The 23,561-nt window shown below is 32.0% G+C and overlaps 6 protein-coding genes across 7 annotated transcripts in view; all 6 read left to right on the top strand.

The window, feature by feature from the left end:
• Positions 1–259: 259 nt before the first annotated feature.
• LOC123013890 (gustatory receptor for sugar taste 64e-like) lies at positions 260–3,241 on the top strand. Its single transcript, XM_044412743.1, has 7 exons — positions 260–539; positions 579–913; positions 960–1,145; positions 1,206–1,360; positions 1,407–1,569; positions 3,002–3,091; positions 3,143–3,241. Exons 1-7 carry the CDS (start codon positions 260–262, stop codon positions 3,239–3,241), a joined length of 1,308 nt encoding a protein of 435 aa, XP_044268678.1.
• A 47-nt stretch (positions 3,242–3,288) lies between these two features.
• LOC123013983 (gustatory receptor for sugar taste 64f-like) lies at positions 3,289–6,928 on the top strand. Its single transcript, XM_044412866.1, has 8 exons — positions 3,289–3,538; positions 5,696–5,881; positions 5,943–6,085; positions 6,136–6,261; positions 6,310–6,464; positions 6,511–6,676; positions 6,727–6,816; positions 6,863–6,928. The coding sequence occupies exons 1-8, from the start codon at positions 3,289–3,291 to the stop codon at positions 6,926–6,928; spliced, it is 1,182 nt and encodes a 393-aa protein (XP_044268801.1).
• Positions 6,929–8,299: 1,371 nt separating this feature from the next.
• On the top strand, positions 8,300–10,915 carry LOC123013972 (gustatory receptor for sugar taste 64f-like). Its single transcript, XM_044412853.1, has 7 exons — positions 8,300–8,588; positions 8,638–8,823; positions 8,869–9,023; positions 9,070–9,341; positions 9,389–9,551; positions 9,603–9,692; positions 10,817–10,915. Exons 1-7 carry the CDS (start codon positions 8,300–8,302, stop codon positions 10,913–10,915), a joined length of 1,254 nt encoding a protein of 417 aa, XP_044268788.1.
• Positions 10,916–11,007: 92 nt separating this feature from the next.
• On the top strand, positions 11,008–16,197 carry LOC123012733 (gastrula zinc finger protein XlCGF57.1-like). Of its 2 annotated transcripts, none has more exons than XM_044410838.1 (6): positions 11,008–11,214; positions 11,263–11,632; positions 11,690–11,838; positions 11,892–12,286; positions 15,377–15,507; positions 15,555–16,197. In XM_044410838.1, the coding sequence occupies exons 1-6, from the start codon at positions 11,068–11,070 to the stop codon at positions 15,974–15,976; spliced, it is 1,614 nt and encodes a 537-aa protein (XP_044266773.1). In that variant the 5' UTR covers positions 11,008–11,067; the 3' UTR covers positions 15,977–16,197. The 2 variants fall into 2 exon arrangements, with proteins under 2 accessions (XP_044266773.1, XP_044266772.1); XM_044410837.1 differs by having other exon boundaries at positions 11,681–11,838.
• Positions 16,198–16,803: 606 nt separating this feature from the next.
• Positions 16,804–17,610, top strand: LOC123013340 (NADH dehydrogenase [ubiquinone] 1 alpha subcomplex assembly factor 3). The gene is made up of 4 exons (XM_044411800.1): positions 16,804–16,926; positions 16,979–17,096; positions 17,149–17,207; positions 17,255–17,610. Exons 1-4 carry the CDS (start codon positions 16,874–16,876, stop codon positions 17,592–17,594), a joined length of 570 nt encoding a protein of 189 aa, XP_044267735.1. The 5' UTR covers positions 16,804–16,873; the 3' UTR covers positions 17,595–17,610.
• Positions 17,611–17,698: 88 nt separating this feature from the next.
• Positions 17,699–23,561, top strand: part of LOC123013341 (DNA polymerase alpha catalytic subunit) — a 9,676-nt gene continuing 3,813 nt past the window's right edge. Inside the window, exons 1-6 of the mRNA XM_044411801.1 lie at positions 17,699–17,792; positions 17,844–18,041; positions 18,093–18,274; positions 18,323–18,943; positions 18,992–19,541; positions 22,061–23,452. Coding sequence (XP_044267736.1) covers positions 17,777–17,792; positions 17,844–18,041; positions 18,093–18,274; positions 18,323–18,943; positions 18,992–19,541; positions 22,061–23,452 — 2,959 coding nt within the window. The 5' untranslated portion in view covers positions 17,699–17,776. The remainder of the gene's footprint in view (positions 17,793–17,843; positions 18,042–18,092; positions 18,275–18,322; positions 18,944–18,991; positions 19,542–22,060; positions 23,453–23,561) is intronic.

Here is a 23,561-nt window from a genome sequence, read left to right as displayed (position 1 = left end):
TCCTTAATAAATCTATTATTTCTATCTATTTATGGCACGTGTTTCTGGAAAATTTCTTCCGTGTAAACAACGAATTAATTATTCAAAATCCGGTTAAAATGGGCTGTAAGTACTTGTTAAAACTAAACAAAACTCATTCACTTAACTCTGAAAACAAATTATGATAGAAACAACACACATTGATAGACATGTAAAAACAGTGATAAAAATATACTCCATATCTGATCGTCTTGCAAAATCTAATAAATCAGTCGCAAACATGGTGTTTGCTGAATTCTGTGAAAAAATCAGAAGCAGCACCAAACCCAAACTCGAAATATTACCAACCACCCACAATTGTTTGAAAAAAGTGCTACTATTGGCCCAAATCGTGGGTGTGTTCCCTTTAAACCACTTAAATGATGACCCGGAAAATCTCGAATTTAGATTCAAATCGTGGAAAGTTTTGTACACAAGTCTCATTTCCTTCGGATACCTCTTTTGTGCGACGTTTTCCTTTTACAAAGCTTTTAAAATCGGAATTTTATTAAACCAGCTAAGTAAGTGCAAACAATACAAGTCAATCAATTCTTTTTCAGTCACTCCACTTTTTTTCTTTCATTCTTTCATGACGTCGGTGTTGTTCAGCCAACTAGCGTCCAAATGGCCTCTGTTTTTAAACGAGTGGACAAAAATCGAGAACAACTTACTCAAGCATTACAAAACGACGACAGATTTACATAAAAAGATTTCTTATTCAGCTTCAGCAATGATTTTTGTTGCTTTGCTCGAACACAGTTTGTCAATGCTTAATTACGTGTATTCGTCCAAGTGTGAAAATAATTCAACAGGTGCTGAGTATTTTTTCAAGAAACAGTTTCACTACGTTTTTACTTACATGCCCTACCATTCCGTTTTTGGATTATGCTTGACGGTATTCAAAAACTGGACATTATTATCCAATTTTGAAATAATTTCAGTTTGTTAGTTGGACAGCGGCATTTGTGTGGAATTTTGGAGACATTTTTATAATTCTATTAAGTATAATAATGACTGAACGATTTCGACAAATTAATCAACAAATTAAAAAGAAAGCGAAAGAACTTATTCCACATCTAACTCTGGATTCAAACTCGAAGAAGTTTATTAAAATATATCCTTCTGATGTTCCAGTAAATCATTTTTTTCGCTTATTTTTTTATTTATCTGATAGTGACAATTTACAGAAAGCTGAATTGCAATTTTGGCGTCAAATTCGTGAAGATTACGATCATCTGACTAATATTATACGTTATTTAGATCAGATTTTATCCAATTTAGTCCTACTGTCGTTTTCTTGTAATTTAACATTTATTCTCATCCAATTATTCAACAGTTTGCGGTAAGTGTAAAAAATATCAAACAATAATTTAGTTGCACATTATTAGACAAATGAAATCTGCTGGTGAAACCCTCTACTTCTTCTACTCTTTCGGTTTTGTTATAATGAGAATTGTTTGTGTCTCAATTTTTGGTGCATTTATTAACGAAGAAAGTCAAGCTGGATTACCTTATCTTACATCTCTTCCGACTGAACATTACAATGAAGAGGTTTGTTGCGTATTTCCAAATCAAATAAATACAGGGTGCGCCAGAACTCGCGCTCCAGAGAAGTTCGATACCAGAAAAAATGTTAAAAAAATTCTACCTATAAAAATTTCGAAGTTAAGAGTTTAAATGTTGCATTCTCTACTTACACAGGGCGACAAAAAAAAGTCATTTCGTGACAACTTATACAGTATGTCCCCGATTGAGTTTACAAGAGGAAAAAAAATTATCTCTGATTTAACGCCAAAATTGCAAAGAAAAAAAAGTTTTTGCTTTACTTGAAACTAGCAAATCTGTAATTAAAACTTCTTTATTCTAACTAAAAATTCTAAAGAAAAGTTCATTTTTCTTTTGATTCTGGACTTGTAAAAAACATAATTTTAATAAACAGCAACTCAAAGAAACAGCTCTAAGGTATTCTTTAACAAAAACTATCATTATTTAATTAATAAATTATTTGTCTAAGTGACATATAGTTGTCAAATAATTAAAACCGCCAATGTGATAAGACTTAAAAAGCAGAGAAAAATTATTCCAAGTCCAAAAACAAGAAATTTTAATTGCAAAAACTTTTTTTTTTGTAAAATCAAAGATAATTTTTTTTTCTCTTGTAAACTCAATCAGGGGACATACTGTATATCATTTTGTTCGTCCCAGTGAGACAAATCAAATGCAATAAAAAAAATTCAAAAAGTCCACACACTTTGAACTAAATATTTTTTTTCTAATTTAAATGAATTTGAAATACTATAAGTTTAAAAAAAAATTACTTAATAACTGTTAGGCCGATTGACCATTTTTAAGCAAAAGAAAAGTTTTAAAACAAATACTTTTATAAAAATGCAATTTTAAGTAAAATTAACATGCATTTCTCCTATATGGCACAATGCCTGAATAGCAAACCTTAACTTCAAAAAATCATATCTTAAAAAATACTCGGTATATTATTTTAAAAATTTGGATTCTAACTAATAAAAAGATGCTCTACACGATGGTATAAAGAAAAAAAAATTACTCGTAGGATTTTTCTTAGATTACTTCGATTTACTTCGCCAATATTCAATTTCAAATTGCATATCATTTTACAGGGCAAGTCCATCCCTTTAGAATGGTCTTTATTTGAAGGAAATCGGCCTAGCAGTTATTGAGTAATGATTTTTTAAAGTTCAAGTATTTCAAATTCATTTAAATTAGAAAAAAAATTGTTTAGTTCAAGGTGTGTGGACTTTTTGAATTTTTTTTTATTGCATTTAATTTGTTTCACTGAGACGAACACAATGATATTCTAAATTGTAACTCTGTTTAATGTTATTTGTGGCTTTTATTGGCAAAATTTTATACCTTCACTAGATAATTCCTGGTATCTTTCTTATCTTACCTGGAATTTTTCTCTAGGGCACGAGTTCTGACACCCCCTGTATAAAAACATTTTCAGGTTCGACGATTAGTAACTCAAACACATATCGATTTAGCCGCATTGACCGGCCATAATTTTTTTCGCCTCACTAAAGGTCTTGTATTAAGTGTATGTTTTCTTCCTACGTAAACATGTAAAAATATTGACAGTGTTTTTAAGGTGGCAGCAGCCATTATAACATACGAACTGGTGCTAATCCAGTTTAATCAAGCCACGCTAAACAAGTACATGCAAGCAAACGAAACGATTTGCTTTTAACAATTACTTGATGTAAATTTTACTCAAATAAAACCATAAATAGCATAATGAAGGTTTTTTCTAATAATAATACACAAAACGATTTGTTTCATCACCGAATCAAATGGATTGTCTTACTTGGACAAACCTTTGGTCTTTTACCAGTAAATGGCGTGACTTCGGAAAAATTTGATTTAACTTTTAGTTGGTACTCGACAAAAGTCTTTTACTCAAATATTATCATCTTCGGATCAATCCTTTCAACCACGACAACGTTTTACAGAATTATTCATTCGGGATACAATCTCACCACCTTTGGTAAGTATAGAGGAAAAAAAAAAAATATGCGGAATAAGAACCAAAAGTGAAAAAAAAACTACCAAAAATTTCTTAAAAAACACTACTAAACTTTTCAATTTTAAATAATTTGTACGGTGATTGTGATACTACTAGTTTCAAAAAAAATTCACTGAAATTCCCTTGTTTTCAAATTAATTCTTATAATTCCAAATTAATTCCGTTAGTTCTAAGAATCTCTGATAATTCCAAAAAAAAAATTCGGTCATTCTAGAAAAATTCCAGCAATTCTAAACAAACCAAAGATAATTTTAATACAGTAGAACCCCTCTATAACGAAAACTCAAAAAGGCTAACGTATTTGCTCGTTATAATCGCTACAAACTGTCATAGATAATAAAAGTTTTTAAACATGTACTATGAAAATTATTTTATGAAATATGAATATTAAAGAAGTTTAAAACAATACAGGGTGCGCCAGAACTCGCGCCCCAGAGAATAATGCCATATAAGGTAAGATACCAGGAACATGGAAAAAATGTTAAAAAAATTTTATCTATAAAAATTTCGAAGTTATGACGGTTTAAAGTTTGCACTTTGACTCTATTTATTTCTGTTGGAAAAATAACTTTCCAAGTTTTTTTGCTACAGGCTATTAAAAGAGGAAACAAGGAAGCTGTATCCTAAATTGTAACTCTGTTCAATGTCATTTGTGGCTTTTAGTGGCAAAATTTTTGTCCCTTTACTAAATAATTGTAAAAAAAAACATATACAAGATCAGCAGTATCCTTAAATAAATATAAAAAATGTCAAATGTCAAAAAATATATGTCAAAATTTTTTGACAGAATTTTTTAAACATTTTTTTCATGTTCCTGGTATCTGACCTTACTTGAAAATTTTTTCTGGGGCGCGAGTTCTGGTGCAGCCTGTATTTAATAAAAAAATCTGTAATTTTTGTTTGTTTTTTATAATGAAGCATTTTTATCTAATCTAATTTAGCATTTTTAGCACTTTTGACGAAAATTCACCAGTTGAACTCGTAATCTTGTCCCTGTTCTTTAAAATTGTTGTTAATGTAGAATTGGGTAAATTTTTCTCTTTGCAGATTACAGCTTGTTTTTTACCACTTTCAAACTCTGTTATTATTGATATTTTTTCTTTGATAGAAAACGTTCTTCTCTTCGAGGACGACATATTGATACAGAAAGACTCTGCTTGAAAAGTTATTCAAAACTGAGAAAGTGAGAAAAATAAGACCATTAGTGCGCAAAAACAACATTTCCAAAAAAATTCTGGTACACAACTCGCAGGATTTTTATTTCTTCTAGAAACTCTCGTTATAACCGATCTGTTTCCGAAATTTCTCAGAATTTCTCGCTATTACCGGTCTTAGACAAAATAAAAGTTTTGTTATATTTACCTCAATTTCAGAAAAATACTCGCTATAGAGGGAAAATTTTACATAGAGTAGTAGATATACAAAACGGCAAGGGACCAGACAATTTACTCGTTATAGAGAAGTTCCACTGTAATTCCAAATAATTGACAAAAAATTTGTACAACTAATTCCCCTCGATATTTATTGACGTCACGCTCTCAAAGCTATAAGTGCATCGATTTTCTTTGTTTAGGTGGGGTTAAGTGGTATCATTTGTTGACATTTTATAAAAATAAAAAAGTTTTATTCAATTAATTTTGCATTTTTTACGTATTATTGATCATAACTTTTCCTTTCATTTCAAGACTCACCTTGTCTAATTAGGCTCCCGTACAACGCAGTGACAAAATAAATAATTTATGTGTTGAGTTAACAAAAATGATAAAATCAAGCGTCAACTTATAAATACAAATAAAGTGTGTTACCTAATTCACAAACATGTTCCAGTCTAATGTATTGCACATACCACAATTTCACAAAGATATTAAAGGTATCATTATTCTTGCACAAATTTTTGGACTTTTGCCTTTTAAAGGCAATGCTGGCAATAAATTAGACGAAATAGTTTTTTCCTGGCGCTCAAAAAGAGTGGCAATGTCACTAATTATAATTCTCGGGTCGAGTTTTTTAATGTTCATTTCTTTATACACGATTATTTATTTTGGCTTCAACTTACACCGTTTAAGTAATTTCAACGAAAACAAAAATAATTTAGTATTGATTGGTAACTGATTGTAGGTAGTTTTATTTTTAACGCAAACGCCGCTATTGAAGGAATAATATTTTTCAATTTGGCCAAGAGTTGGCCTGAACTGATTAGGAAATGGAGTCGTGTGGAAACATCTCTTGCTAATTGGAAAAATAACAAATCTTTGAAAAGAAAATTTTATTTGGTAATCTCTACGATAATGTCAGCAGCTGCAGGTGTAAACCAACTTGTTTAATTATAGAAAAAAACATTTAATTACATATTGTTCTGTTACAGTTGAACATATTTTATCAATAGTGAACAATTGGTCTCAAATTCCATCAGATGTTGAAGATAAATACTCAACTTATTTTATTAAAAGTTATCCTCATTTATTTAATTTTTTTGAGTTTTCGATACCTTTAGCAATTTTCGCTGTGGTAAAAATGGATCAGAATCACACAAACGAAATTAATCGATTTAGTTGTAGGTAATGAATCTTTGCAACGTATTTGTGTGGAATTTTCTAGATGGATTTTTAATAATTATAAGTATCGCTCTTAGCGAGAAATTTCGACAGGTCACTGCAGGAGTTATAGTAGCACATAATGAAAAGGTTCAAGCATTATTAAACAATTATAAACATTGATTTATTTTATTTTAGATACACTTCAAACATCATTGGATCAAGTTAAGAGAAGACTACAATCAAATCTCAGTCTTGTGCAAAACTGTTAATAATAAAATAAGCACCCTCATTATAGTCTCTTTTGGTACAAATATGTTTTTCATAGTGTCTCAACTGTATTGGAGCCTTAGGTAAATCAAAAACGCAACACACTTAAAATAATCTGATCAATTTTAGTCTCGTTAAAACAACACCAGTTGAAAGTATTTACTTTTCATTTTCTTTTGGTCTTTTAGTTTTACGAACAATAGCAGTAACACTTTTTGCATCAAATATTAACGATGAAAGCAAGAAATCGATGAATTACCTTCTATCATTGAGTTCCGACATCTACAACACTGATGTAACAACATTTTTTATTCAAGAATCAGTAATTTATTATTTATTTCACAGATTGAACGATTCGCCTTTCAGATTCACTCTCAACCGGTTGCACTTACAGGAAATGACTTTTTCACAATTACGAGAGGACTTCTTTTTAGCGTACGCCAATTTCTGCTTTACTATAAAAAATTACAGTTTGTTTTAGATGGCCGGAAGCATCGTCACTTATGAATTATTTTTAATTCAATCAAATGAAGTGCTCACTTTTTGAACTTATCTCAATATAAATTACAGAAATGAACAAATAACAAACAAGATTAGTGAACTTGTTGCGAAAACAACTAAAGGGAACCAACAGGTGTTAATTATGATAAAACTGTAAACCAGTAAATTGTTTTCTTTTTCTGTTTGTTTGTTAGTAAATACTACGGATACCTAGACTTTATTTTTATTGAATTTTATTGAAAATTATATTAAAAAAAATTCAATTTTGTAATTTTCAAAAAAAATATTTTTGAAAATGCTGTAAATAAGGTGAAAGGTACAAAAAAATATAAAAAAGAAAGTTGTAGAAAATAAAATTTTGAAAAAGTCCGCGAGAGATACCTCTATCTTCAATACGTGTCATTTTTACCAGTGGTCAAGAAACAAAAAAATAATTTAAACCTAAACGGTTGAAGATAGAGATATGGTCTCGGGGACTTTTTTGTAGGAAATTTAATTCTCTACAACTTTGTTTTTGACACTTTTTTTGTATTTTCAACCGTATTCGCAGCGTTCTCAAAAATATCGAAAACAGTGTTAAAAACAGTTATCAGTTTGCGTTCCGCCCAATATTTTTGAGAACGCTGCGAATACGGTTAAAGATACAAAAAAAGTGTAAGAAACAAAATTGTAGAGAATAAAATTTGCTATAAAAAAGTCTCCGAGACCATATTTCTATCTTCAACGGTTTAGGTTTAAATTGCTTTAAAGTGTTCCTTTGGCACTGAATCACCAGTAAAAATGTCGCTTGAGCGGATTTGAACGTCTTTGAGGCATAAACCATTACAGATAGAGGTATGGTCTCGCAAACTTTTTTCTAGAAAATTTTATTCTCTACAACTTTCTTTCTTACATTTTTCTTGTATCTTCAACCGTATTTGCAGCATTTTGAAAAATATGAAACGGAGCACAGATTTTTTTTTTCTCATATTTCTCGTGAAAAATTTAGTCGTTCGTTTTTCATACCTTAGTAAGAATGTAAAGTTCAACATTTTTGCATTCTTTTCCAAGCAATTAGTAGACTGGTTGAATTTAAATTAATTTAAAACGATTTGAAACTGAGCTCTAAGCGCCCTCATTTTTACTACAAAAAATCGATCAATTTTGTATCTCGTTTCGTCTCCTAGTATGTAGTTCTCCGTAGTAAATACAAATCAATAAAAATGTAATTTCTCCTCAATTGCATATAAAAATCATTTTAACAATCTTTTTATCAATATTTGTACAATTTTTAATATTCATCACGAATAGAAGAGATGATTAAAAAGCAAATGTTTTGCTTTTGACCGATATTGCGATAACATTAGTCAACAATAAATCCGGGGAAAAAGCCCACAAGCACGTCATTTTTTCCAGTCTTGCTTTCACTTTGCGTAAAATGCGTTTAATAAAAAAGATGAAATCTGATTTAGCCCTCACGATTGAACCATCATTGGCTTACCCCCAAACTAATTTTCACCAAACATTCGCGTTTGTAATAATATTCGGGCAATTTTTCGGTATTATGCCCCTACATGGAATAACTAAAAAAAATGTGCAAGAAATTCGACTAGAGTGGAAATCATTTCGATTTGTTTATGCCGTTTACAACATTTTCGGGGCTTTCATTATGGGATTTTTCTGTATTTTGAAATTCGCTTTGGATGGGCTTATGTTGGACAAAACAGGTATTTAAGCGTCAATTATTTTTTTAAATAAATTTTTGCGACGTTTTAGCCACGATGTCGTTTTACGTCCTCAATTTTTTCGGAGGTATTCAATTTATTATAATTAGCAAACATTGGGCTACGATTATGAAAGAATGGTCTTTTATGGAAGTATCAATGAGAAGTTATGGTTCTTTGATTAGTATGAAAAAAAGATTCGTTGTGATGACTTCAGTGATTATGACCTTAGCTTTAGGTGAGTTTCACAGCTTATTTTCAGGTTTTTATGCAGTTTTTACAGTGGAACATCTTTTATTTATTGCAAATGCTTTTATAACGAGCCAGAATTGCACAAATGCCACTTTGTATAGTGGAGATGAGATTTACTTCCGTGTTGCATTTCCTTCAGTTTTCACACTTATAGATTATTCCCTTTGGAAAGCATGTTTTGTTGAAGTGAGACGGTAAAATATTCAGTCAATTTGTTTATCTATACTTTCAGATTGCTAACATTTTATCAACTGCAACTTGGAATTACACAGATTTATTCATTATTTTAATAAGTTGCTCACTCGCCTCCCGCTTCGCTCAAATCAATCACAGACTCAAAAACAATAAAATGATGCATGAAAAATTTTGGAAAGAAATTAGAGAAGATTACAACAAGCTAGCACACTTAACTGCAGTTGTTGACAGAAATGTGGCTGCTTTAGTCGTGATTTCTTTTGTTAGCAATGCTTTTTTTATATGCGTTCAGCTATACAACAGTTTAAAGTAGAAATTTAATTTTTTTTCACAATTTATTCACAAAACTATTTTAGAATTCGTGTCGGTACTATCGAAACAATTTACTACTTTTTCTCTTTTGGATTCCTCGTAGCTAGAACAATCGCTGTTATACTTTACGGAGCTTGGATTAATGACGAAAGTAGAAAACCACTAGAAATTCTTCATTCGGTCCCTTCAGAACACTATTGTGAGGAGGTAATGAATGAAATTAGAAGTATTTAACACGATTTTGCGTTTTTATTTTAGATTAGCCGTCTTATTCAACAAATAAATTCTTCTCCTGTGGGAATATCAGGCTCGAAATTTTTTATTCTGACTAGAAGTTTTCTTTTAAAGGTAAAAATTAATAAATTTTTATTTTATAATTTATTTAAAAATTTATTTAGAGTGGAGTAAAAGCCAAAAGTACACACCTGAGAAATTACTCCTAGTTGTTGTGATGACAAACAAAGATTTCGTAACTAGTGTCAAAAATGTAGGTTAAGTCACCTGTCAGCTTGTAATGATAACTCAATTGATAGTTGACAACAGGTTGACAAAAAACGTCAACCCTCAAAAACAAGGGGTAACCAACTCTAAGCATTCAAAATAATTCAGAAAATTCTAGTTACAAAAAACATGAAAAAAGTGATTTTCCTAAAAATTCAAATCCTAGGTGGTAATTTCTTGTTGACAAATTTGTAGTGAAGTTTTTGAAATTGACAGAAAGCAGTGCCGTGCAGATTTGCTTCATTTTTGTAATATTTGCAAAAGGACAAAAAAAGAAACTATTTAAAGCTCATTAAAAAATTAAATTTAAACTGCAGTTTTTAATAATATGTCAAACTTTAGTTAAATTTTATCGTTTTGATAGATTATTGGTGTTTTTATGTCTTAACTGGTGTTCAGTTCTATCATTTTAAGAAATTTATTAGCAAAAAAAGAAAATTATCATTAGTGTCCTAATAAAAGAAGTAAGGTTATGTTATTATAATTACTGAAACTGGACTCTGGACCGGTTCAAACTGAATTTAAAATAGATAAAATAAAAATTTTGCAACACTGAGTGGTTACAATCGTCAAAGTGTTAGTTTAAAAAATGTAGTTACAAAATTTTTGCAAAAATATTTTACCACAAAGTTTCAATCGAGGTTTTAATTTAAATTAGTTTTGCACTTGTGGCACTTTTTAAGTCACTTGAGTTTGCTTGTGTTGTTTTTTTTTTAATGATTTTTAAAGTGATACATTTGCCACATTTTACAGCAAAAGTTCCAAAGCTTTTAAACACTAAACATTATGTTTTACCAAGTCTGAATTTTACTGTAAATGCAAAAGAAACAAAAACTATAAGTAAAAAGTGTTACGGATCCTACTAATTTCATATAGCAAAATTACTTTGTTACGCCACTGCTTTGTTTCAGGTGTGTACTTTTGGCTTTTACTCTACTCTACATACAAAAAACAAGTTTCGTTTATTACAGATGGCCTCAACTATTGTTACTTTTGAACTAATGTTCCTACAGTTTGGACCCTTAATAAAAATCAACACCAATTATAATTCCAGTTATAATAACTGTTAAAAATTATAAAATTTTAATAAAACTTTTTCAACTTTAAAACGTGTGTATATCTGGTTGCCTAACATCTTGGTTTGTATTTGGTTTATGGTGTGCACAAAATGTCTGCCAATCACCAAAATAACCTAAATTAATAAACAAACACTTTTTTTAAAATGTCTTTCGAAACACTCCAAATTGAGAAAATCTGTAGAACGTGTCTTTCTGAGGAAGGTGACATGCGGTCGGTGTTTAGCATCGATGAATCTATCGGCGAAACAATGCGACTATTTGAAATGTTAATGTCTTGTGCTGCAGTTCAGGTAAATCCGAAATTGTCTCATTTGAGCCCCATTTTCAGTGTTTTTCAGGTTTTGGAAAACGACGGATTACCCACTCAAGTGTGTCTACAATGTGTTCATTATATAACTCGTGCTTTTTCCTTTAAACAATTATGCGAAAGATCCGATGCAACACTGCGGCAACTTTTAGGCAAACCCATGCAGGCCACTTTTATGGAATTAAAACCTTTATTGTCCAATGACCAACACGAATCCTCCTTTAATGATGTTATAAATACCGTCACGGAAAACATACAAGCTGTAACAGATTCCGTTAATGAAGCTTTAAACACTGCAGTTGCAACAGTAAACAGTATAGATGTTGGGGATTCTTTCAAGTCGGAAGGGTCTCAAGAAATGAAAATGAAACTAGAATTCGTGGACAATGACGTGTTAGGAAGTGAGTAAATGGTTTTTTATTCTTGATACGTTGATAAATTTCCATTAGTTGATCCAGATTCTTGTGGTAGCGACTCAGAAAGCAAGATAAACGAACTCAGAGCTAAAAGAGAATCAAAGAAAAAGAAAATTAGAGACGACACTGAACAACCGATTTATCCATGCGAGGAATGCACCCAATGTTTCACAACAATGATAGATTTAAAGGTTTTGTTCCAATGTTTCAATTGAAGACAAGTACTCAAAAAAATAAGTTGCAGGCCCATTCGAAAACTCATCCAAAAATTAGCAGACACATTTGCAAAATCTGCAATCAAGGCTTTGCAAGTGCAAGCACTTTGTGTCGACATATGAAGGTTCATGACGGCGCTAAAAGACATTTATGTAGTGAATGTGGTAAAGGTTTTGCAAGATCGGATGATCTCACAAGACACATAAGAACGCACACTGGTGAAAAGCCCTTCCCTTGTAAATTATGCGGGAAATCGTTTGCGCAATCGTTTCGTCTGTTGGAGCACATGAGGGCGCACGCAAATGAAAAGAGTTTTATTTGTTCAGTTTGTGGGAAAGCGTTTTCACGGTACACAAGTTTAGCGGCCCATAATAAGACACATAGCGGTATAAAAAGCCACGCTTGTGGCGTTTGTGGCAAAAGGTATGAAACACTTAAGGCTAAAGGGGGACATGTTTTAGTTTGTTGCTAAAGCGGCAGATGGCGCGGAATTTATATTTCTATTTTCTCTAAATATTTAAGTAGTAATATTCATTTTGGGCTTTCTTAATAAATGTATTAAATTTTTTTAGCACATCCGGTGTTGCCGGAAATGCTACCAAATTTAGTTTTTCAAATGGAACACCTATGTTTTTTTTTCTCCAAACAACATGAAAAATACTGTAAACCACTATTTATTACATTTTTCGTAACACAATGCAATCAGAAAACATCTTAAAATAGAATTTTATAAGGAAATTAGTCGCGTAGCCTGATTTTTAATTTTAAAAGAAAGGTGTGAATAAAAAAATACTTGGATACAGTTTAATTGTTGGTTTGACAAATCTAATTTGTCATTTGATAAGCGAGTGATCTTATGGAAACTCTTGGATTTTCTTCAACTGATAACACAACATTCAGATTTCTATTTTCTTGTTCTTCACAAAGAACCACAGGTTTTTTTATTTTTAAGAAGCGAACCTATTCGTCTCAGTTGTTTTCCAATTCGACTAAATTTCCAACGATTTGGGTATTTTTCTCTAAACTGTCTTTCAGCTTCCGCTCTATTTTTATTGCACTTAAAAACACTTCAAGCTGATCTACCAATTGGTCGTAATTAATATCATCCATTATTAAAGATCTCAATTAGATTTATTGACAAATTAGGCTTTGTCAAACTAACAATTAAACGGTATCCAAGCATATTGCTTTTTGCATGAATACCTTAACAAGTAAAATACGCCTACGTTGCAAAATTTGCAATAAAATTCAAAAATTATATTGTTTTCTGAGTGCATTATGTAAAGTAAAATGTAATAAATAATGGTTTACCGTATTTTTCATGCCAATTATTATTGTTTCGAGCAAAAAAACATAGGTGTTTCATTTGAAAAACTAAATTTGGTAACATTTCCGGCTACACCGGATGTGCTAAAAAAATTTGATGCATTTACTAAGAAAACGAGGAATGAATAGTATTATTTGAAAATTTAATATTTGAAAGAAAAAGTAAGTTTAGGTGCTTTGGGCCGGGGCGACTTGGACCGAACACCCTGTATATAATTGGAAAAAGTTTCGGACATAAAATATTATTTGAAAACTCGCCAACGTAACACTTTTTTAATTTTTGTTTTTTTTTTTTTTTAAAAAAATATTAAAAACAGGTATAATATAAAATGTTTTCGAAAAAACAAGGTAGGGCGACGAATCACCATTTTTTATTGAAAAGAAAAGTGTTTTTATTTTTCAAATTCGATAACGGGAAAGTCATCAAAACGCGAATTTTGTATCATTTTGGAAGCAGCCACCACCCAAGAATACGGTATTTTTAAATAAGGCAAACTTATACCAAATTTCCTGAGGTCAGTTTACCTAATTTAATTACAAACAAACAAATATTTGAATTCGCGATTAAGTTGACATTTGACTATGAAAATGATTAGGGCTTCAGCAGGTGATAACAACATTGTTGATGATGATTTTGGGGAACCAATAATTGGCCACAATATTGCGTGAGTGAATTTTTTCTCTTTGAAAGAAGCTAGAAAAAATAAAATGTTACCTACTAAAAACGACCAAGAAGACTACGGAGAAAACTGCAAACAATCCGATTTGAATTCAGTCACCGCCTCGAAAATAGGAAAAATAATTAAAAGAAGAAAAACCAGTTCTTGGGCTCCCTTAGTTCGGTCGTTTCTGTACAGAGTGTCCCAGGTTTTAGGGCCGGTGCAAAAATAAATATTTCTAATTAATTAAAAAAAAAATTGCTAGTGCAAACCATAGATTAATAGACTTCAATTTGATGCTTTAATATTGTTTAAAATTTTTAGCGTAAGTCAGTGGGACTTTAAAAATCAAATTTGGAAAAAAAAATAATTAATTGGAATCTTTTCCACATGATAAAATTGCTTGATTTTTTTTCTAATGGTCACTATGAAAATTGGATTATGTAAAAGTTGATAGATTTTGGGTAATTAACATTTTAATATTGAAAAGTGGGAATTCTGGAAATTTATTGACAATAGAGTGGAGGCTTCACAATAGAGCTTGGGTACGTCATAAATGTCATTGCGAAACTTTTTCTTTTCTCAAGAAATTCTGGCTTCATCACTAATTACCGCAAACCCTCTCATTATTCCAAGTTTCAGATTTTCAATATTAAAATGTTAATTATTCAAAACCTGTCAACTTTATCATTATTCTATTTTCACAAATACCACAGACAAAATTTAAAGAATTTAATCATGTAGAAAATATTTCAGTTTCCCTTTCCTTTCATTGTTCTTCTTTTGCAAAAAATAAAACCATCGAAGAAGCCATAAGAGATAGACCTCATTTTTGTCTAGACAAAAACAATAAATTGAAAAAACAACACGATTATTTTTACCAGGTCCAAACTCAATTAAAAAAATTGTGATTTTATTTTATGAGCAGAACAAAATATTTCTATTGATCGTATTTTTCCGGATCCCAAGTTATGAGAAAAAAATTTACCCAAGATAAAATATTTTTACCAAAAGGCCTTAGTACCAGAAATACTAGATCCTAGGCTGTGCATGTCAATGAAAATAAGGAAAACAGAAAAAGAATAGAAAAAAAATAGCGTTTTATTGATTTCAAATTTTTTTACATTGAAAAAAGTTATGGCATTTATTTATTACTTTCTGTTCCACTTCTGTATTTTTTTATTTGAATGTAACTGAACTGAACACAGACAAATTTTGTCAAAGTGAAATGAATATTCGCTTTTCGTTAAAAACTAATAATAATTTTTTCAGTTTTTTGGTCGCATTCTAATCGTATCACCACAGTACAACTTTCCCCTAGGCGTTTTTTAAAATATTATGAATATTTATATAAATTTGAATAAAAAAAAGTGTTACGTTTGCTAAAATTCTAAATGTCTTTAAAACTGAATTCAATTTTTTGATTTAAAATTGGATCAAAAACATCCAAGTAAATTTCAATATACTTTGTCGTCTCCTTTAGCCTTAAAAAAACATGATTTTTTTTTAAACAAAACTAAAATTCTAGATTGTGCGGCTCTGGTTCTCTCGCGATGCACATGAAGACTCATACAGGCATTAAAGACCACATTTGTCCCTACTGTGGTAAAGGTTTTACCACCCCCAGCAATCTAACCATACATAAAAGGACCCACACAGGTTGCTTTACTTTTGGTAATTTTTCCTTGCGTTTTATGTACTTTTAGGTGAACGTCCTTACGTTTGTAACGAATGTGGAAAAGGTTTTCCCGATCCGTCGAGACTCACAGTCCACGTTCGATCTCACAGTGGCGAAAAACCCTACGTTTGTAGCGTTTGTGGTCGCGGTTGTGTCAGTTCATCTCAGTTAAAAAAACACAGAAGAATACATACTGGCGAAAAACCTTATCAGTGCAATCTATGTCCTAAGGCTTTCCCCCGAAGCGAAGATTTACGAATTCATATAAAAACTCATACGGGAGATAGAAATCATATTTGTCCCTTTTGTAAAAAAGGCTTTTATCAAGCTTCAACTCTAAAAGTACACCTTAGAATCCACACAGGGGAAAAACCGTACACTTGCAATATTTGTAATAAAGCGTTTTCACAAACCGGACCCCTATCCACTCACATGAAAACGCATTCATAGCACGCCTAAAATTTATTTGTTTATTTTATCCAAATTTTACATTTCAGTGAGATTATATTGTATAAAGTAGCGTCTTGCGCCTATTTAGTCGAAAAATATTCAGCTTTGTTACACATAGGAACACATATTTAATAATAACATGGGACTGTGTCGGTAAAATATGTATTATTTTTTAATGTGCTGCCTGAAATAAATGCAATTTTATTTTTTTTTTCAAACTCCTGCCAAAAAACGATTTGGTGAATTTTATTTCTTTGAGTTGGCTATACTGCCAAAAATGACGTTCTAGATTATGCAATCATCAATACACCTGTGCATCACAATACTACTAAATAAGGGGCGTTTTTGGCCACTGGAATCCCGTGTAACACAGAATTCTTTTTCTTTATATAGAAAGTTTAAATTTGTGACATATTTGATTTCAAAAAAATGTAAATGAAGCGTTGTTTTTTTTAATAAAGGTTTGAAATTAAATTTTGAACAAAACTTTAAAAAAAAACGTCATTAAACAAATAAAAATATCTAAAACAATCACATTAAAACACAAAACCCTGTAAAATAGTGTTTTGTACAAATAAGCAATCAAGAGTTCATAAAAAAAGATATTTTGTCACAAGATGTGCAATGTCGTCACTGAGTCATTTAATTCTGATGAAAAAAAAAAATTAAAAAAAACATTAATACTGTTAAGCATATTACAATTGTAATTATTAATAAAAAACGAGAAAATTACGTGCATATTTAAAAAAAATTGTTTGCGGTAGGCAACTTTTAATACAACAGAGAAAACATTGTCTACTTTTACTACCAGTTAAAATCTGCAGTGCCTTGCTATGGAATCTTACCCCTTCCACGCCAATGCGTTTTTAAATTACATAACCTCACATTCCAGAAAGAATGTTTAAACAAAGTGTCAATTTGTTCAAATTAGCAACAAATTATACGATTAGGCTAGTTGAAATTCCGTGTATTCCGTTTTGTAAAACCTCATTTTTGTTTTAGACGTTTTTTGTATGCAAGTCCAAAAGTAAATGGGGCTTACGAAGCTGAAGGAAAAACAACCGTAAACATACTAAATAATGAAAACGAGTTGGGATTAATGATCAACGGCTTCAGTCAAGTATATTCAATACTCAATTGCGTAATGTCAAGCTAGTTTTTTATTTTTTTAGGTGGGTTTTAGATTAAATAATGATTTAACAATTTTAGGTTCAGTTGTAATATTTCCCAGGTATAATGTCGGTTCTCTAACTACAATTTTAATAATATTTTTTTTAGATCAGTTCTTTCATGGACTGTTGGTGATATAAACGAGATAACAGATGAATCACTTGCTTTATTTACTATATTAGAACCCAAGTTAGATATAATTGTTTTAGGAGTAGGAGACCCACAAAAAGATTTCAGTTTCTATAAAAAAATTGTACCATTTGCGCGCAAACACAAACTAACATTTGAAATTCTCCCTACGGAACAAGCTTGTGCAACTTTTAATTTTTTAACTTCTGAAGGAAGACACGTTGCTGGTGCTTTAATACCCCCACAAACTATTATTACCACTGAGGATGACGTGCTTCAAACCAAAATGAGATATCAGAATTTGTACGAAAGGGAATAAAGAAATTTGTCTAAAATTATGATTTTTTTTTAAAAAGACCGCTCAAAATAGGAGTGTGTCAGTACCAACATAAAAATAATTACGATACTGTAATATTTGTGAGGTTAGAATCCAAAACTTTCCCGCCAAATTAATGCCTGAATTTATTTTCATAAAAACTCTACTACTGTCTTTAAATTAGAATGGAAGACGACACCAGTGAGTTGTTACTAACTGTAATTTAGTTAAATTTCGGCGGTTTTGTTTTAGGCGAAAGACGGCCCAAGAGGGCAAAGAGAGACTCTTCATACAAAGCCAAAGCTTTCGAAAAATTCAAGCAACTAAAAAGTGGCCTTCGAAATAAATACGAAGTTGAGGAACTCGAAAATGTTTACGACACAGTTGATGAGAGGGAGTACACGAAAAAAGTGTTGGATCGTCAGGACGACGATTGGATCGTCGACGACGGTATTATTTCACCCCGAAATATTCGTATTTTTAATTGTAATTTGTTACAAGATGGTAGCGGTTATGTGGAGGATGGTCGCGATATATTCGACGATGATTTGGATCATGCTTCAATAGCTGCAGCTTCTTCCAAAAAAACCAAAGGTGTGAAACGGAAGAAAAATGTGGCGGAGAACGCAGGTCGCGGAAATTTACAATATCTCATCTCGAATATGCCAACAAAGAAGAAAGAGGTTTGTTAATTTCGGTGATTCAACAACGTGTTTTACTAGTTAATTTAGGAAAAAAAGTTGGAGCAAGATGATGATTTGGCCGAGCTTTTGGAAGAAATTAATGAAACTCCACGTGAATCCAAACCGGCAAATTTCTCCCCATTGTCGGTGAAACAAGCCGAAAAAGACTACATGAATAAGCTAACTTCCGCGAAAAAACCAATCATAACTCTCAGTAAAACGCCAATGAAAAAACCACTCAAGATACCAACAGAAGATTTACAACAAGAAACAATTTTACCAGAAACTCAAAGTAGCGAACAAGTCGTTGATTGTTTTGACGACGATTTGGACCTGTCTCAATTCGAAGAATCTCAAACCCCCCAAATTGAAGACAAACGGCAAGATCCTTGGGAAAATATTGAAAAGAAAATGTTAGAAGAATGGTCCGTGTCTCAAGACACCGAAACCACAATCGACTTGCAAAATTCGGACCTTCCTCTTGTTAAAGTCAACGACAAGAGCGTTTTCAGATTTTTCTGGTGGGACGCTTACGAAGACTCTTTCACACAACCGGGCGTCGTTGTCTTATTTGGCAAGACTTACCACACAGAAACGAAAACCTTCGTGAGTTGTAGTGTTCTTGTGCGCAATATCGACAGGAGGATTTTTTTTTTACCAAGACTGAAGGTGATTTTACTAAAACAAATCACGCTTTTTCTTATTTTCCCTTTTTAGGAAAACAAGACGGGGAATCCGGTCACGTCCCAGGACGTCTACACCGAAATCAATGAATTGATGAAAAATAATGGGATTAAAAATTTCAAGGCTCGGCCCATCACGAAAAAATACGCTTTTGATCGCGAAGTGCCCTTAGAGTCGGACTATATTGAAGTTAGATATTCGGCTAAAGAACCTCCAATTGCTAAAACCAGTCAAGGGAGGACGTTTTCACGAGTTTTTGGTACCGATACTTCATATCTTGAAATTTTTTTACTCGATCGTAAGATCAAAGGACCGTGTTGGTTGGATATCACGAATGCTATACCGGATTCGAATCCATCAACTTGGTGCAATTTGCATGTAAATTGTGACAAAATCTCCGATGTTTCAATATGTGACGAAATGATTGAGCCACCACCTTTGGTCGTCACTGCACTTAATATGAGAAAGACTTTTAACCCTAAAACGGGACTAAATGAAGTTGTGATGCTGAGTCTTGTCACTAATACCAGTTATTCGGTGGATAAGCAAGCACCTAGCGAAGCTTTTCAGAAACATTGCTGTGGTAAGTTGAAATTTTGAGAGGTATCCAAAAACCAAGGTTAGGCAACCAGATATACACACCATGTTTTCAAGTTGAAAAAGTTTATTAAAATTTTTCTATTTTTTCGATACTAAAAACACCAATTTGGGTGCTGAAATAGATTAGTACAATATGCTTCCTAGAGGTTGTTAATGGTGATTTTTAGCGGCGTTTTGAGCGTTCTCTTATTTCAGGTGGTGTGCATGAAATATTTGCAGTATTGATTGTTAATTTAACAAAATTTTGAAAAATATTCGAGATTTGACACTTGCATAATCGAATTTTTCAAACTTTGTGACATTACCAAACACCACCTTATTAGGGCAAAAGTTCCTAATTTTTGAAAAATTGACTTTAATGTTGAAAAAGTACAATTGCGGAATTAAAATTTCGGGCAGTATTGTCATTTTCACAATGTAAACTCTAAAACAAGCTTTACATTAATAACCTCATTTTTACTCTTGTCATGGTTATGTCAATTTGACTTAAAAAATAGCGTCACTGATAGAAAAATTTAATTGTCAAATGTCAGTCATGATGACAGTAAAAGGTGAACTTTTTAAAGTGACAGAAAAATAGTGCCCGAAATTTTAATTTCGTAACTGTATGTAAAACGCGTAAAATAGAAAAAATTGCATAAAAAAACTCGTTTCATAAGTCATTTGTGGGAACTCATATTATACCAGGTGAATAAAAAGTATGGAACCAAACGTTTTTTGCTTAAACTATTTATTTTTTGGAAAAACTAATTGATGAGTGATAAAGTACTATAAAAACAAGAATAAAATTTTTCGAAATTTCCTTTTGTTTTTGAGTTTTACAAAAAAAAAATATTTTTTTAAATGGCAACCTACTATAAAATCATTTTTCTCATAAAAGCTATACTCTAAGGATTACAACTATCTACTTTATATTTAATTTTTTCAAAAAAAATTTTTCACATAAATTGCAATGTTAACAAAAAAAAAAATCGCATAACCCAAAAACAAAACAAAATTTCGTTCTGAAAATACGATCACATTTTTAATATTACTTTAATTTATACTAATTATTATTTTCTGGAGGCAAATGATTAAAACTAAACCGCTTGGTTCCATACTTTATATTCACCCTGTATAATACAGTGCGATCAAAAAGTCTGTCTATCAAGCAAGCGTAGAAATTTAAAACGTATGTCTGTGGAAGATAAAATGTCACAATGACAAATGAGAAATGTCAAAATAATTTTTATGTAAATTATAACAGGAAACAGTGGTGAATGATTTTTATGAATAAACACCAACAAAATTCCATTTTGGGATATTTTGAGCCGTTTCATAAAATAATTCATTTTAATTAACTCAATCTTTAATTTTTATAAAATAATTTTTGACATCTAGATAACATACGAACTGCCATGCAACATACGTCTTCAACTAGGACGCCTACTTGATAGAAAGACTTTTTGATCGCACTGTATAAAAGGCGCGCTTCGCTGCTCGTTTCACAAAACTTGTCTTGCGAGACACCTTTTATATATTGTTTTATAACAGTTTACATAAAATATTCTGAATTAAAATTATTGGTTTTTATTAAGGTGCACAATGTATACGTTTTCATATTAATGTGCATCAAAGTAGTCGTTAAAAGAGATCATTTTAAGGTGGCAACCATGCGAAAATTCAAACAATTTTAACCTCAATCTTCCCTAAAAATTATTTTTTGAAATAAATGTGTACCCCATGTAGCAAAAAATTATTAAAATCAACAACGTAATTAACATAGGAAAACATTATTGTTTTTTTTTTCATTACTGTGATAAAATTTGTTCTGAATGACTCTTTGTGTAAATCGGCCTTTAAATTAAAGATTCATTTAGACTTCTATAACCTACTTGATGCACATTAATATGAAAAAGGGTAAAGGTTTTTTATAGTATGTAGAGTGGGGTAAAAGTCAAAAGTACACACCTGGGCGGAGCCTAGAGGGGGCACACAGCAGTGGCGTAACAAAGTAACTTTGCTAAATGAAATGAGGTCCCTAACGCTATCTCCACTTTTTTTGCATTTATAGCAAAATTCAAAAAACATAATGTTTGGTGTTTAGAAGCTTCGGAACTTGTAAAATGTTGTAAATATGTCACCTTAAAAACCATAAGAAAACAACACAAACAAACGCAAGTGAATTAAAAAGGGCTACAACTTATTGGAGTTATTAAAATTTTGTAACGACACTTTTTAGCGTTAATTTTGTTTTTTTATTTTATCCATTTTGTATTCAGCCTGAACCGGTGCAAGGTCCAATTTCAGTAATTATAATAACCTAACTTTACTTCTTTTGTAAGAACACAAATGATTTTTCTTTTTTTTATCAAAGCTACATCAGCAACTATCAAAACGATAAAATTTAACTAAAGCAAAGTTGAAATTTAATTTTTTGAATAAGCTTACACGGCACTGCGTTATGTCAACTTCAAAAACCTCCCTATCTGAGTTTTTCAATCTTGAATTTTTTTTTTTTAGTTTTCTACTGTCCCGACACCCAAGTCCTCATATCGGACCTGTTCAATGCGATGCAGGATTGTAAAATAACAACATTGCAAAAAATGAATTCGGAAAAAGCCCTTTTGAACTACTTCATCACCCAATTTGCGAAACTAGACAGCGACATAGTCGTTGGTCACGACCTACAAGGCCACCAAATAAGCGTCCTAGCCGACCGAATATTCCACCACAAAATCGCAAATTTCAGTAAATTGGGACGCATTAGAAAAGCGACTGTTTCACGCCAAAAAATCGAAAAAGAATTATTCGTTGGTCGACTCGTTTGCGATGTTAAAACCGCAGCGAAGGAACTAATCAGATGTCGATCGTATGACTTGGGAAGTTTGTGTCAAACAATCTTGAAAATAAAAGACGAACAAAGGACCGATTTGGAACCCGACGATGTTCTTAAAATGTTCAAAACGAAGGAGGAGCTCCTCAAACTTGTATCCTTAACGATGCAAGACACAGCTTTCATTTTGAAAATTATGTACAATTTGAATATAATTCCCTTGGCCCTCCAAATCACGAATATCGCCGGCAATGTCATGTCGAAGACTTTGATGGGGGGGCGATCCGAACGCAACGAATACCTCCTCCTCCACGCCTTCACCGAAAAGGGGTACATTGTCCCCGACAAATCCTCCGGGAAAAGGGGCTTCACGGAGAAATCCTCCAACAAAAAGGCCTCCTACTCCGGGGGTTTAGTCCTCGACCCCAAAATCGGTTTCTACGACAAGTTGATCCTCCTAATGGACTTTAATTCGCTATATCCGAGCATTATTCAAGAATACAACATTTGTTTCACCACGATGCCTTTGCATTTAGCTGAAGACAATATGGTACTCCCTGATAAGAGCCTCCCAGGTGGTGTTCTCCCCACTGAAATAAAAAAACTAGTGGAGAGTCGACGAGTGGTCAAACAATTGATGAAAAACCCCGATTTGAGCCCCGACCAAAGAATGCAATACGACATAAGACAGATGGCGTTGAAACTCACCGCTAATAGTATGTATGGGTGTTTAGGCTTCGCCAATTCGCGGTTTTACGCTAAAAATTTGGCAGCCCTGATCACCCATAAAGGCCGTGAGATTTTAACAAATACTAAAGACTTAGTCGAGAAAATGAACTTTGAAGTGATTTACGGGGACACTGACAGTCTTATGATCAACACAAATATAATTGATTTTGATGAAGTCGCCCAAATTGGTACAAAAATCAAGCAAGAGATCAATAAATTGTACCGACAAGTCGAGCTCGACATCGACGGAGTCTTCAAATATCTTCTTTTATTGAAGAAGAAGAAATACGCCGCTGTGACTCTAAGTAGGGGCAAAGATGGGGGCTTGAAGACCGATGTTGAGTACAAAGGTTTAGATATTGTTAGACGAGACTGGTCAAGACTTGCCGCCGAAGCCGGCAAATTCGTCCTCAATCAAATCCTAAGCGACGAAAGTATCGAAAATCGTTTTTTGAACAT

The sequence above is a fragment of the Tribolium madens genome, unplaced genomic scaffold (assembly GCF_015345945.1).
Source record: "Tribolium madens isolate multiple individuals breed KSU strain unplaced genomic scaffold, Tmad_KSU_1.1 Scaffold_96;HRSCAF=242;Tcas5.2_LG5, whole genome shotgun sequence".
Lineage (NCBI taxonomy): Eukaryota > Metazoa > Arthropoda > Insecta > Coleoptera > Tenebrionidae > Tribolium > Tribolium madens.
This window is presented reverse-complemented; position numbering and strand designations above follow the sequence as displayed.

Coding starts and splice junctions, on each gene's coding strand:
- LOC123013890 (XM_044412743.1), top strand. CDS start 260: ATGGTGTTTGCTGAATTCTGTGAAAAAATCAGAAGCAGCACCAAACCC. Junction 540..578: donor AATTTTATTAAACCAGCTAA/GTAAGTGCAAAC, acceptor ATTCTTTTTCAG/TCACTCCACTTTTTTTCTTT. Junction 914..959: donor TTTTTGGATTATGCTTGACG/GTATTCAAAAAC, acceptor AAATAATTTCAG/TTTGTTAGTTGGACAGCGGC.
- LOC123013983 (XM_044412866.1), top strand. CDS start 3,289: ATGAAGGTTTTTTCTAATAATAATACACAAAACGATTTGTTTCATCAC. Junction 6,465..6,510: donor CAACTGTATTGGAGCCTTAG/GTAAATCAAAAA, acceptor GATCAATTTTAG/TCTCGTTAAAACAACACCAG. Junction 6,817..6,862: donor CGAGAGGACTTCTTTTTAGC/GTACGCCAATTT, acceptor AGTTTGTTTTAG/ATGGCCGGAAGCATCGTCAC.
- LOC123013972 (XM_044412853.1), top strand. CDS start 8,300: ATGCGTTTAATAAAAAAGATGAAATCTGATTTAGCCCTCACGATTGAA. Junction 8,589..8,637: donor GCTTATGTTGGACAAAACAG/GTATTTAAGCGT, acceptor GCGACGTTTTAG/CCACGATGTCGTTTTACGTC. Junction 8,824..8,868: donor GATTATGACCTTAGCTTTAG/GTGAGTTTCACA, acceptor CAGTTTTTACAG/TGGAACATCTTTTATTTATT.
- LOC123012733 (XM_044410837.1), top strand. CDS start 11,068: ATGTCTTTCGAAACACTCCAAATTGAGAAAATCTGTAGAACGTGTCTT. Junction 11,839..11,891: donor CAACAATGATAGATTTAAAG/GTTTTGTTCCAA, acceptor AATAAGTTGCAG/GCCCATTCGAAAACTCATCC. Junction 12,287..15,376: donor TGTGGCGTTTGTGGCAAAAG/GTATGAAACACT, acceptor CTAAAATTCTAG/ATTGTGCGGCTCTGGTTCTC.
- LOC123013340 (XM_044411800.1), top strand. CDS start 16,874: ATGTTTAAACAAAGTGTCAATTTGTTCAAATTAGCAACAAATTATACG. Junction 17,097..17,148: donor TGATCAACGGCTTCAGTCAA/GTATATTCAATA, acceptor TTATTTTTTTAG/GTGGGTTTTAGATTAAATAA. Junction 17,208..17,254: donor TCAGTTGTAATATTTCCCAG/GTATAATGTCGG, acceptor TATTTTTTTTAG/ATCAGTTCTTTCATGGACTG.